The following is a 14,795-nucleotide window of genomic DNA, read 5'->3' on the forward strand; positions in this document are numbered from 1 at the left end:
GTAGCTCCATCAGCCAGCGCAGACGCACACATCTCTCTCAGCCCCTCTATCTAATGTTACATGTGTTTACCCTTAGGGAGGAGAATTGCTGCTATACGCCACCCGTGTGTGTTGTGATAGCTCCTGAGAACTCACACCCCCTTGTTTCTACATAGCGATGCTGTAATCTAACCGAACAGTGTGAACCTTAATTTTCTTTTCTTCTCGATGAGGCATAAGAGGTCACGTGGATGCAGGTACACGACAGGAAGAAAGAAAGGGACGTAAATAAACACTGAGAGGCAAAACATACATGTACAAAGAATGAGACACCCAATTTCCCAGGTACATTTAACACAGGTTCATATATAAGTCAGCCAGCTGAAAATATGATGAACTGTAATACAGTAGTAAATTGGAGATGCAATGAGCCAAATAAACAGACAAAAAGAAGCACAAATAGACTGTCGTCATATATCTTAGTGTTCCAAGTCATGCTGTGAGCATTTTCCAGATTCAGTTGTATTTTTTTGAACTGACATTAAAGCTACATGAAATGACCCATCATCACAATGCCGCACTAAAAATTGGTATGACTATAACCTTGTTCCTCTTTATATGATTTGTATGTCCTTCCATCACTATAATAGTCTATAATGTGGTAACAGTGTGCCTGTAGGACTCGATAAGTTTAGAATGATCTTATTGTGTTTTATGGGATTTTTTTTTTTTTATCTCTTATGATATCCCTAACTTCCTGTGGTACTTGGAAACTGAACTATGGGGACTTTGAAATACTTACTTTATGGCTTTTTATCTCTATCTGCTTTATGGTTTTTTATCTCTCAGTGTATGAATACATTATTTAACACTCTTATAAGTACTAACAGTGTGTCTAATGTTTGTGTGTGTGTGAGTTTACAGGGACTCTCATTTTTAATCTTGTGTAGTATTGGGTTTTATCATAGATAAGTGACTTTTCTCTCCAATTGTATACACTTTTAAATAGTCTGTACACTTTTTCCTATTTGAATAATAGTATATTTTATAGTATATCATATATTTTCATCACCTGTGGGTCAGTCAGTACAAACTCATGCTGTGCGGCCACACATTGCACAAACCCAATCAACTTTATTTTAAATTCTAGCGTAGGTCCCCAAGTTTCCAGAGATGACAAAATATGGCTGATTTATGGCGACATGTGTATGAATGATGCACCAGACTTCCAGAATATTTCCTTCTGATGGAACAGTGCAGCCATAGAAAACAGGAATTTGGGGATTGAATATTTCACTCAATGTGAACATCATACAGCTTCCCAGAAGAGCTGGAACAAACTGGCAAAGAATAATCCCCATATGGTCAGACAGTGTGGAATTATAATATATCATTTCAGTTGTAAAGTTATGGAAGGGTACATAAGTGGAAAAACTGGACGTTGAGGGATTACTGATATAAATGGCTGATGATGACATGTTTCCCTCTCCCCACTGCTGTCACCTCCTTTAACCTCTTTCGCCCCCGGGTGACATTACTGTCTTTCAGAGGCTGTAGCGGGCTCAGTTTTAAAACTTCAGTGAAGATACTGGTATCATATGAAACTAGATGACCAAAGGAATCCATTGTTATCATGTCATGCTAGCTTGTTGGAAAGGGGCTAAATAATGCTCCAAAGTAAAATTTTGGTGAGGGAAGAACTGGCATGGCCACTTTTAAAGGGGTCCCTTGACCTCTCACCTCAATATATCTGAATGAAAATGGGTTCTATGGTTACCCACGGTCTCCCCTTTACAGACATACCCACTTTATGTTATTCCCATGCAGTTTTTGCATGCAGTATAAATGTGTTATAAATGTGGCATTTGAATATTTCTGCATACTGGGGTCCCTAAACAGTCTGGGAATTGCATAAATTTGTTATGACTGGAAAGCTGAGATTCTCCTGGATTCAATGAGCCCAATTGTATTCATGTGTGATGATGTTAGTCCCCATAGTAGTGAGACAATTTTTTGAAACTTGACCTCACTGTGTAAAATTAACTATTTGACCTCTAGGATAATCACAGCCTCATGAAACTTTACAACCACAAACTAGAGACCAAGGGCAGTCAGAGGATGTGTGGCTTTCCTAGGTATATTGATGATATGGGAGTTTCTGAGCAATTTCTAGAGCAGAAGTGCTCACCATCCAATTGCCAAAAAATGTAATTCTTACAGAAATCTGCAAATTTCAAAAGTTTTTGACACCAAATCACTGCATGGATTTTTCTGTGGTGTTCCTCAAGGTCTTGGCGTTTTAATGTGGTATTCTGGAGGGATTTTTGACCATTTTTATCAATTCTTGAGTGGTCAAAAATTATTAAATTTTGCACCAAATCTGTGTAACAAATGGTATCAACCCAAAGAACTTATGAGATATAATTGAGCATGGGAATGACCATCATATACTTACATCATAATGTCTATGAGCCCTTATACACTCTAAACTTTTAAGATTTGAATAGGTGCATAATCAAAACACAATGTTCATCACAGATTTATTACTAGAAAAATTTGACACACAGTGCTGAGCTGCATCTCAAATTAATCTTCATGCTCCCAGCTTTCAGATTATGGATACTACTTCTATGTGGCATATTCTGTTGACCTGCTATCTCCCCCTAAGCATCCCCTGTCCCTCCCAAAAAAGGGTCTATGGTAGGGGGGGTTGGAGTAGGAACATCCCCATCTATTTAGCAGGTAGAAGCAGTATATAAATCAAATAATAAAGGCAGTAACATAGTTGTAAACACATATAAGGACAACTGTAACTCCTCTGATGAACCATCAATAACTGCTGTATATACAGTTAATGAATGCTTAATTACATAATATAGCTGTTACAATTAATTAATAGTCTTCATGAGGTTAGAACTCATTTACGAACATCTTAATTAAGAGATGCTTTACAACTCAGCAGTCATGAAGTGTTTATGCAGTAGTTATAACAGCTGAGATCATTTTTATGAATTCATCAACACTTAAAAATATATCCAAGAAAATAATCCAACCTCAAAATGTCCTTGTATTTGCTTACAACTACATTATAGTATGTTATAAACCAACCCCATATAAATAGGAGATGTTAAAATAAAATTTATTTATGTGACAAATGAGTGCATAGTGTGATATACATGGTAATCCCTGGCATACTATAAGAAAAGAAAGGTCAGTGGTTCCAGTGTCTGCCTGTGACTTCACGGTGAGGCTCTGAGGAGCAGAGAGGCTCTGCAGGAAGCTCTCAGTCATGACTGTGTGAGCAGTGAGACAGGAGCAGGGCGCGGAGCTGCCAGCAACACCTCCTCTCTGCAAACTTCAACCAACAACCGAGGCTCAGTCTACTTTTATTTACCATGTTTGTATGGAAAATGTATTGGAGTTTCATTTGAGGGTATTGCACTATCAGAAATTGGATTTCATGGAGAGGAAAAGGCAGTTTGACTGGATTATATCTGGATGAAATTAAGTTTTTGGAGGATTTATAGCCGGGCTCTTCTTGAACTTTTGATGGCCGGGCCCTGCAGTTTATTGAAATGATTTTTTTGTAATTTTTTTTATGCCTGGTGTAATTTTATTTAAAGCGCACAGAGCTCCAGCTTCCTCCTGTTATGGAAAACCTCACCATGGATAACATGACTGTGGAGAACGACACGTCGGTGCAGGACAATCAGACCCTGGGTGTGTGGACTGACTACACAGTTGAGTACAAAGTGGCCAGCGTGTTTTTGGTGTCCCTCATATGCGGGGTTGGCATCGTTGGGAATGTGATGGTCATACTGGTGGTCCTGACCACCAAACACATGCGGACTCCCACAAACTGTTACCTGGTGAGTCTGGCCGCAGCTGACCTGATGGTCCTTACAGCCGCCGGGTTGCCCAACATCACTGACGCCCTGCACGGACAGTGGGTGTACGGCTACGCGGGCTGCCTGGGCATCACTTATTTCCAGTACCTGGGGATAAACGCGTCCTCCTGCTCCATCACCGCCTTCACCGTGGAGCGCTACATCGCCATCTGCCACCCCATCAAAGCGCAGTTCCTGTGCACTTTATCCAGGGCAAAGAAAATCATTATGCTGGTGTGGACGCTCACCTCTGTCTACTGCGTCATGTGGCTCTTTCTGTCAGACACTAAAAAGTTGGTATATGACAACGTGGTGCTGCTCAGCTGCGCCTACAAAGTATCCAGGAGTCATTACCTGCCCATTTACTTCACAGATTTCGCGGTGTTTTACGTGCTGCCCCTCATGTTGGCCACGGTTCTGTACGGACTGATCGCCAGGATACTTTTCCTAAACCCGCTGCCTTCAGACCCGAAGGACAACACCAAGAAGTGGAAGAAAGAGATGAGTCAGTCAGGGAGGATGATCAGCACCAGCTCGTCCAGCAGCACCACGGCTGCCTCCCGCAGACAGGTGGGAGACTGTTTGATCACTGACATTATCACTGTGTAATGATTAGAGTGTGTGTGGTCCAGGTATTCCTCACGTTGTGGGGATGTAAACCTGTTTACACAGTCACGTTGTGAGGACTCGCCTACCTTATGGGGACAAAAAGCAAGTCCCCTTAACGTAAAATCAATAATTTTAAGGGTGAAGACTTGGTTTAAAGTTAAAGTTAGTTTGGGGTAATGTTAAGGTTAGGGTAAGGGTTGGGGTTAGGCATGTGGTGGTCATGGTTTAGGTCAGGATAAGTCTCCAGGAAATGAATGTAAGTCAATGTAATGTCTCTCTCTCTCTCTCTCTCTCTCTCTGTGTGTGTGTGTGTGTGTGTATGTGTGTGTGTGTTTGTGTGTGTGTGTGTGGGCTAGTGCTCAAAGTTCAAAAGGGGCACAACAACAACATAATTTACAGCATAACCTGTTGAATTATATCCATCCATATTCAAACAGAATGTAACATGGACTATATTATTTTCCTCCACCCCATGAAATCGGAGGGGAACAATGCAGGTGTGTGTGGTGTGGAGGTGTGTGTGTGTGTGTGTGTCACACATATTAATCATCACAGAGCCAAAGGCAACAATATCTGCAGGCAGGATGAGGCACACTGAGAGCTGAGACCCATAACGGCCCCAAAATAGATCCTAAACTATGATGTGTGAGGTTTTGTCATTGTAAGGGTAAATGAATGGAAGGATTAGCCCAAGGCTTCAAGTATTTTTGTATGAAGGACTCAGCTTATTATGTTTGGCTGAATGGCACATAAAACAATTTGCTTTCAAAAACAAAAACCCCTGAGTGGTGAAAGACATTTAGCATGTACATGGTTCTAAACAAAGAATATGCTTTTGATAAGGTGACAGTCTCTGATCCAGAACAAAACATATAGCCTAGCTCTTCAAATCCCATAATTACAAAGAATTTTCAAAAACTGCAAGACACACAACGACTGGGGTGGAAAGGGAAGAATATTTAAAGACTATAAAATATGGATAAAAATAATGCAGAGGCATCAGAGACAGTTAGACAAAACCACACAGCTATAAAATCTTATCTTAAAAGAAACTGCTCAGGTTAGACACGAGCAACACATGGCTGCTATTTCATAAACTTTGTTTCTGCAAAAGTAAGAAAACATTCAGAGATTTATTTTTAATAGCTCCAAGCAACACAGTGGAAAAATATTTATAAATCCTTGGACACCATTTGCTGTATTTCAAAATATGTTTTGACTGAAATACCTTATTGGATTTTTAATTGTTCTAAAATGGAGATGTCACTGAATAAAGACTCAACTTTGTAGGATTCTTTGATATACATTTTTCCAATCAAAATGAGAACAAAATGAATTGTGATTATTTGCCACTGTATTTTTTTCTGACACATATTGTATTTTTCTGCTACTTCTACTTCTAGTCAGCACATCTTTGAGGTTTAAAACAATAAGAAACATCCGCTGAGCTGCGATGTGTCATTTTCAGTTGTTTCCAAACATGCGTTTTGTCAGGAACGGAAAAATAGTCTCTCATGTTTAAATATTTAAATATTTACACAGAGATTTTTTTTTTTTTGGTGGTGTCTCACCTGTTTTTTCTAAGTACAGTCACTGAAGTCAACAACCTTTTAACAGCTAAAGAAACATCATTAATTTATAGAGTTGTTGTGTAGTGTTAGTACCTGTATGGAAAGATCTGTAAATCCTTTTATAGCAGGTTCCAATCTACTTTGAATGTGACTTTTGTTAGTGAGGATGTCCTTTAGTTTACATTTGGATAACAGATTGTGCTTTTAAAATATTTACAGAGCAGTACTTCATCTAGATACAGCTGTAAGTTCCTTACAGTTTTCCTCCTTTGAATGCGTTCATGTCTCTCCATCACCTGACACCTGGGCTGCTTCTGTGTGTTTTCTTCCCTCCTTAAACTGTTTCTTTAGCTACATCTTGAATCAGTTCTTTACTCTCTCCTTGTTTTACTTTCAATGCTTTTACATCCTGCAATTCTCCCTCACTTCGGCCTCCTCGCTCCCTTTCCTTCCTTTCCTCTTCCTTTCCTTCACTCACCCTGAACATGTAAAAAGCTTTCCTTTTAAAAATCTGACAGAGCATGAAGCAGAACTTCAACTTGTATGCTGTTAATTACAGTAATTGTAGACAAACAACACACAGTGGGAATACATCACAGTCAAGCTATCCAAACTATCAGGCTACATTAAAATTACTGTCATGTAAAGCAACAGCACTGAGTTACATAAACTGGATGGTTAAAACAACACTGATGTCAATTTAAAAAACATCTGCACCTCTGAAAAGTTTTTGCTAGATACTTTGTTGTGTTTTGTCTAACAGATTGATGTCGCATATGTCATTTAATGTCACATTTCATCATCTGAACTCTTCATTCATTTTTCTGTCTGAAAGCAGCTCCAGTCTGCCTGCAAGCTTCAGCAAAGAGGGTTTGTTTGATTTAAACACCCGCATAGCAGGAGTGGGCGGTGTGTTTGTCGGTCGCTCCTTGTTAACATTAACAGCTGTCTCCGTGTCTCATATGGGGATACAGTGTTCAAACAAAAAACAAAACAAGCGCTCCTAGAAGTCTGTCTATCAGTAAGAAGCCAGTCTAAGCTAACAGCTGTGAAGTGATGGACAGTCCGTGTAAAGCTAAACATAAAATACGCCTTGACGAAAGAACACTTTAGACATCAAGGGGCAAAGGGGCAGGTACTTCTCTGCACGTCAGTCTCCCTCCTCTGCACGTGCCTGAGTTTGAGTGATTGGAGATTTGAGTGTTTTGTCATTCAGTCCCCTCAGGGTTAGTTGCATTGCTTGTCTTTCAACATAAAATCAAAGCAGAGCTACAACGATTAGTTGATTCATCGATTAGTTAGTTGTTTGAAAAATTAATCGCAATTATTGTGATTATCAAGAAAAGTACAGTGTCAGCAGGTCCTGCTACAATTGACCCCATGGAGGGGCAGTTTTAGTAAAAAAAAAAATACTGATTTCACAAAACACCTTCCAGACATTTCGCATTAACCTCTGCATTTTGTTGTAATTAGTTTTACTTAATCTATGACTGGGATCCCACTGTTCCACACTCCTGTAGGCCTGTGTGCAAAAATAACAAATTAAATACCTTTTCTTCTGATTTAATTAAAACCCAGTATGTAGAAAAGTCTTGAGGTGTTAATCCCTCAGAGCAAACTGTGATGCAACTCCCAATAACAGAAATCTAAATTAATTTGGGACTTGGGAGTGCTAGTGCTTCTTATAAAGTACAGTCAGCACCAATCACCTGTACAGAGCATAATGAAAATCCACCTCATTCAACCACATTTTACAGCTGAAACAGAAATAATAAGAATTTTCTGTAGCGAACTTCTGAAACATAAGTACATAGTATTTATAAGCAGTTTTCATGCGTGTAAGTGTCAAGGTGTTAAAACAATGTTAAGTATGTTTTTTAAGCTGCTAAAGTCTCTATAGGAGCTCAGAGAGAATATTGAGGTTAACTGTTGGCACATAAGATAAGTGTAGATATAAAAAATTGTACTTTTCTCTTAGCATTTTCACAATTTTGAAAATGTCCAAAAGTTTCAACGGACTCACTTTTTGATGCACAGTACAGTAAAGTGCTGGCAGCCCTCATTTGCTTTCATATTGAGTCAAGTGAAGTGCAAACCCTCTAAAAACTCAGTTTGCCAAATTTCTTTCTTCTGTGGAACAGTGTTGATCCACTTTTTTAAAGCTCTGAAGCATGAGTCAGATGTGCAGCTCACAGTAAAGTCAAACATAGAGTCAAACTGACAAAAGTGATAAGATAGGGGCTTTTTTTAAAAATCAAATTGTGTTAAAATGCTCACTGTGCAGCCACCTATTGTGTGTTCATGTACATGCTTGAGAGGGAGGAAAAATGACTGGCTTATCACATGTGTAGTAAACTCAAACTATCCAGGTCTGTGGTCCCTCTTTCTGTCATATCGTCTTCCTTGCTCCAAAGAATTACTACTACTTTTAAAAAATAAAACAGAAACCTCTGAAGGCACAACCACAGGCACTCCCTGCCACATATGCAGGTAGATAGCAGAGCTAGACGTTTGTTTATCAGATCAAGGGATGAAGCCTTCCTGGAATGACAGGGGGAGTGGTACCCTGGGGGCTCTCCATGCTCTGTTGGATAGTCTTAATCAGTTAACCCCAACTCAAATAGGCTTTTTTTTCTCCATCACTTTATGTTTAATCTTTGACAAATGCACATCGATGAACAAACAATCACACGTGTTTCTGGTGGTCAGCATTAACAGATCATTGTGGACACAAGAAACAATCCATACAGTGTACCTTACTGAATTACCTAAAGGTCAAGAAGTAATGAGGATCTAGGATTAGGTGTTTCACTCACAGATGACACTGGCAGTGCCCCTATCTAATGCAATTAGACTCACCTCGCTGCAGCTGAGACAGCATGACATAAATATGGATAAGATTTAATTACGTACAAGTTTCACATTAGGATTATCACCTGGTAATTATATTAACAAATCCAGGCATTGTTAAGTTTTGCATACAGATTTCTGTCAGTCTTCCTAGTTGGAAATTAATCAACAGCATCTGAATAAATAATGAGTGGCTTATGAGATCTTCAAAGGGGTGGTTTTAAAGTTGTATTGCAAAGTTTTTTTATCCAAGGAACAGCTTGGTTTGTTTATGGACCCACACAGATGGTGTCACTGTTGGTGCTTATCTGATTTATAAACTGCGTAAATGTGACCTCACTAAACCTTTGCAGTTTTCTTTCCATAAATGTTTGTATTTGTATTAATCATCCAAAGTTTTAATGCAGGTCTTTTGAAAAACATTGTTGAATTGCACAAGGAAAGATTTGACATAAAAATACACACTGTACAATCATAGCGTCACATTTCAGTGGTAACCAAAAAAAAAAAAAGTCAGTCAATGTCTGGATCATGTTGTGCTAATTTTATCTGCAACAAAGAGCTCACAAATCTGAGATCATGTTCCAGTGTGAAGCTTTAATCAGAAAACCAGTGAGTTTTCTTTAAAGGACACATCATACAATCAGCAGGAGAAAAATTACACCTGTGAGGACATGATGTGTTCAAGATCATCAAAGTACTCAACTCAGGTCAGTCCAACCGAGAGAAATGTAATGCAATAGAAATAAAAAGAATACGAGACTGTCAAGAGGTTTAATGAACTTTGTGTATAACATGGTCAAAATTATTTCTGAACCAAGTTTGTCCATCTTGAACAATTCTCTTTGAGACTCACACAAAAGGAAACCTTCAAGACCAACAATCAGTAATGAAGAGGCTCACTCATGGTGTGTTTCTATACACCTTTTAACCATAAACTATTCAGTGCTTTTCTTTTTTGAGGAATGGCTAAAGTCTGTTACACACAGACACACACACACACACCCACACACACACACACACACACAAGTGAGATGAATTAGCTTTTTTTGTTTTGCTTGACCTTAAGTATGTCGGGAGGGGTTTCTTTGGTTTGACTGTATGTCTGGTCAGTAGGATTTTAAGGATAACCCAAGTAAAGCAAGCATCTTTGTCTTGTTACTATAGAACAGAAGTATAGAGCAGGTTGTTGTTATTGTAAAAATGGATGTTTGTCTTGAGGTGTGGTGGGTAATTGGTTTTAGCAAGCAAAATTTGTTGAGCTTATTTTCATCTTTGAAGATTTTTTAAGTTTAATAAGATTATTCTCAACTGGTAAATTATGAAATTAACCACTATTGCCACTAAAATGTTTCCATAGTTTGATTTTAGATTTGAAGAGATTGCATTCATCATTATAGACTAAATTTAAAGTTTCCCAACTGCCAACAACACATACAGTTAGGAGCTACTACTGCTTCCCACAGCAGTATAAAAAATGTGTAGATAGTATTGATTTTCATAGTTAAAGCAATTCTCTATGAGGACCAATTCAAGAAGGTCTAATAGGAGAGCATTAGGAGGATTAAGGGTGGAGTCACAATGTTGTAACATTTTGATTTTGCATCAAATCACCACTGATGGAAGATTTATGAATATAGATTCTTGGCATGGAGTCACTACAGCAAGCATTTGTAATACAGGAGATCTTTGGTGATCACAAATCTGAAAAGACACCAGGAAAGAAATTTTAAAAGGTATGTTTTATATTCTTTTTCAAATTGTCAACTTCTGATTTGTACTTTATTGTTGGGTTTTGTCTTTTGGGGTTCGTAATAGAAGGAGAGGCTTAGGTCCATTTTCATCTTGGATAACTATAGCTTCTCTCCAATCTGATGCTTTTACTTCAATGTCTTTATTAGCTCAGCTATCTTCCAAAGCTTGTCTTTCTTGAGAGAAAAAGTTGGACTTTGTTTGGTGTCATTTTCATGAAAATGTCCAAAGGTGACAGTGGGGATCAAGTTTATTAATTTGATTTTTACAATAGTTTTATACTGTATTTGTGTTTTAATTAAATTTTTCTTGGTTGGGTGGACCTGTATGATCTGATCTGAGCTCTGTTGTTCTTGAATGCATCCCGCTGAGGACACAGGTGTAATTGCTTTCCTGTTGAGTGCTGATTGTGTGACATGCTCTTTAAAAAGAAATATCACGGAATCTGTGATGAGGGTTTTATGCTGAAATACGTCATCAGGTCGTTATGAAATGAAGTGAACTTTCTACCTAAATTGCTTTGAGGCAGATCACCTTGCTGAAATGTAGTGCAGGAGAAGCACACCAATTTTCCTCTTCAGAACTTGATATTGTGGTAATTTGGCTCTATGAAAAATTCCAGTCACACCATCAATATTTGAGCACAAGTGTGGAAGCACTGAAAATCTCATTAAACATATTCAAGTTGACTCAAGTAAAGTGTTCAGCTGGAGATGCAGCTGTTCACAGACAAAATATCATTTGGTTAAAAAAACAAACAACTCCCACATCCACTGGTCTAACCAGGCGTAACCCCTTATCGCAGTTGTCAACTGCACAGATGGTGGCAAGAAGCTTCAACTGAATGAAAACTAACATTATTTTTTAGGGTTGTTATGTCATAGACTTTGTGGTTTGGTCATAAAGACTGCCTGTGCACATTTTCTGTAGTAGTACTTTTAACACATTGATTGAATTTTATCAGGTGACCAAGATGCTGGCTGTGGTGGTGATCCTCTTCGCCTTACTTTGGATGCCCTACCGGACCTTAGTGGTGGTCAACTCCTTCCTGGACAAGGCCTACCTGGACACCTGGTTCCTGCTCTTCTGCCGCCTCTGCATCTACTTGAACAGCGCCATCAACCCGGTCATCTACAACGCCATGTCCCAGAAGTTCCGCGCCGCTTTCAAAAAGCTGTGTCACTGTGGCCCTCAGCGCATGGAGAAGCCTGCTTCATATAGCGTTGCGCTCACGTACAGCGTCATCAAGGAGACGTCCAACGGGGAAAGTCCTGACCACTTCACTACAGAAATGGACGAGCTCAACACGCCCACCAATCAGTTTCTACCTGCTAGCCTCCTGCCGACTGCCAAGAAGATGCCATTCGAGGAGCCTTCCCTGTTGGGTAGTGATGTCAAAGCCTGAATTAATACAAACTTCACAACTGAAGAAGGTAGCAGAGATTCTGGCAGCTTAACTATGGATTCAGTCACTTTTGGGAGAGTTTAATTAAAAGTACACAGACACTTCCAATTTGATTTCTCCAAGGTGTTTTTTTTTTCTTTTTTGTGAAATGTTTCTTTTATTTGACAAAACCGTTTGCCAGAAGCTCAATAGGATTCAATGATATGGTCTGCCATAAATATCTAGTAACATTTTGCAGAAAATAAGTGAATCATCATGAGCTGTGAAAATACAGTATATTTACACATCAGTGCAGCAGTACTTCTCTATTTTAAAGCAAGAAATCCTGCCTGTGTCTAATGTATCTAGAAAAATAGGAAACATTAATGTAGAATGTGAAGTACCTAACCCTTACAATATAATGCAGAAACAACTTTGTATAAACATTAACTTAAAGGACAGGTTCACAATTTTTCAAGTGTGTCTTAAAACAAAAGGCAGGTGCCCAAATTACCATTGAAGTAGGTTGTTCTTGCCATAATCATGTCTCCTGTTGATACTGACCATTAGAAGATCCCCTCATAATGCATTTACAATGTAAGCGATGGGAGACAAAATCCCCAGTCTTCCTTCTGTGCAAAAATGAATTTAAAAGTTTATCTGAAGCTAAAATGAAGTTTCAGCATCCAAATGAGTCAAATCAAGTTGATATCTTTCAATGTTACAGTCTTTTTAGTGCCAAAGTCCCTCTTTTGGTTACTATACTTCCACCGCAGCTCAATAGTTAAACACTGTCTGAGGAAACACAAAGAGGGAATTTGATGCTAAAAAGACTGTAAATGTGGCAGATATCCACTTGATATGACTAACTCAGACTTCTGAAGCCTCATATAAGATTAAGATAAACTTTTAAATGTATTTTTGCACAAAATGACTGTGTGGACACACTGTGGATTTTGGCCTCCATCACTTACATTGAAAACATATTTGAAGAGGATCTTTTAATAGCCAGTATGAACAGGAGGAATGATTACAGCGAGGAAAACATCTTTCACTGTTTGTTTGGGCACCTGATTGTTGTTTTAAGACAGACTTGAATAATTGTGAACCAGTCCTTTAAACTTCTACAGGAAAAAAGGTGTATGAGAGCAGTTTGTGTCCTTTAGTTCATCTTACAGTTGCATTATTGGTTTGGTTGAGGCAGACTGCTTCCATCCATCCACCCTCTCAACTCAACAGAACCCAACTCTTTTAAACCAAACACTACAATAAGTCACACTCAACAGTGGGAGAGTGCAATAGTGTACATCATCGTACAATCTCCCAATTTTCACAGAAGACTTAGAGCAAAAGTCTTTCCTCGCCGTTCATGTACCTTCCCACCAGGAGCCATGTAATCCAAATGAATCCAAATGCACAACACCGTGACATTTTAATCTCACTACTGGAGAGAAAGCACAGATATGGAATTATAGCACAGTACATGACATTTTGTAGAAAGGTCCAAGTAAAAAAAGATATTACAGAAATGACACACTCACCTGAACCCACTGCGTCAATTCAAAATTGCCTGAGCTCTTAACGCTTTCTGCAGGGACTTTAGTTTTAATGGAGAAAGACACATCAAAGCTGTATGTTGCTTTGGTCACTGTGAAGAGAATCACTGTAGACTCCCTGTGCGGAACCTGTAAGGGTCAGTGGTCAGTGTATATTAATGAGGGAGAAATGTATAACCCTGATGTGCAGACAGAGAGTCTGTTAGTCACAGGGTCAGATAACTGTTGTGGCAGTAACTCACGGATATTAGCTGAGACTGCAGAGTGCAGCTCTTTTCTGTGATTTATCTGCTCTGCAAAACCCACAGAGCAATGATGGAATGTGTAAATAGATCGCAACAAAGTGCCATACTTAAGTGAGTTGGTGCAGTCTACAGTATGTATATAGCTCACCCTGCTATTAAAAGAAGACATTTCTGCTGTTTTGCTGGGTTTTGTTTTGTTTTTTTAGCTACGCATATATATAAATTGAAGAGCACTCAAGAGAGAATGAATACTTTAAGTTTCTAAACGAAAGGGACCTGTTTGTTTTTTTTGTCTATATTGTAAAGTTGCTTGAAATTGATTGTGCAGTGCAATGTGAAATTAATTCAATATTGTGTTTTACAAATGTGTGCCAGGGAGTGCATTTTAAAAATAATTGCTTGTTTTGATCTATTGTTCCACCAGTGTGTTTTCTATCATTTCAAACCAGTCAGCAGAAGCTAACAAGCTCCACAGTGAAAAAGGTGAGAGACTAAGAAAAGAAAGGTTTGAATTCTGTAGTAGTTTGTAGCATGAAGTATACCTCTCATTCGTGCGCTTTGATTCATTTTTCCCCTCTCTTCTCAGTTGAAGTGTGTTTCATTTTTGGGGAACAGTTGTGATGGAGATGTTTTCTGTAATGCACGGTGCACAGTTTGCAGCATGAGCACAAGCTTTTGTGATGTGGACACAAAGACAACACAATCTGATAGCTGATATATTTCCATCTGAGGCGACGCTTTGTGCACATTTCTGTCTCAAGGTTTTCTGCTCTTGCTGTTTGATGGATTGTTTTGTATTTTGTATTGTTCTTTGTCTATAATAAACAGAGACAATAATTGCAGCGCCTGGTTGATGGTGCATTATTGCTACATCTTAATGTCTCGTAAGACGAGCTCTTTTGTTCCAAAACTCCCTGCACCTCCACCACTTCTGATCTATTACCAGCAGCTGTTGAAGAAAC

General features: G+C 38.8%; 1 protein-coding gene across 1 annotated transcript; it reads left to right on the forward strand.

Moving 5' to 3' along the window:
• The first annotated feature begins 3,229 nt into the window (after nucleotides 1-3,229).
• On the forward strand, nucleotides 3,230-12,556 carry trhra (thyrotropin-releasing hormone receptor a). Its single transcript, XM_042424510.1, has 2 exons — nucleotides 3,230-4,436; nucleotides 11,613-12,556. Exons 1-2 carry the CDS (start codon nucleotides 3,630-3,632, stop codon nucleotides 12,051-12,053), a joined length of 1,248 nt encoding a protein of 415 aa, XP_042280444.1. The 5' UTR covers nucleotides 3,230-3,629; the 3' UTR covers nucleotides 12,054-12,556.
• The last annotated feature ends 2,239 nt before the right edge of the window (nucleotides 12,557-14,795 follow it).

The sequence above is a fragment of the Thunnus maccoyii genome, chromosome 10 (genome assembly GCF_910596095.1).
Source record: "Thunnus maccoyii chromosome 10, fThuMac1.1, whole genome shotgun sequence".
Taxonomy (NCBI): domain Eukaryota; kingdom Metazoa; phylum Chordata; class Actinopteri; order Scombriformes; family Scombridae; genus Thunnus; species Thunnus maccoyii.

What these genes read in the sequence shown, in the direction of transcription:
- trhra (XM_042424510.1), top strand. Translation starts at nt 3,630, where the DNA reads ATGGAAAACCTCACCATGGATAACATGACTGTGGAGAACGACACGTCG. An exon ending in CGGCTGCCTCCCGCAGACAG is followed by an intron (nt 4,437 to 11,612) that starts GTGGGAGACTGT and finishes GAATTTTATCAG; the next exon opens with GTGACCAAGATGCTGGCTGT.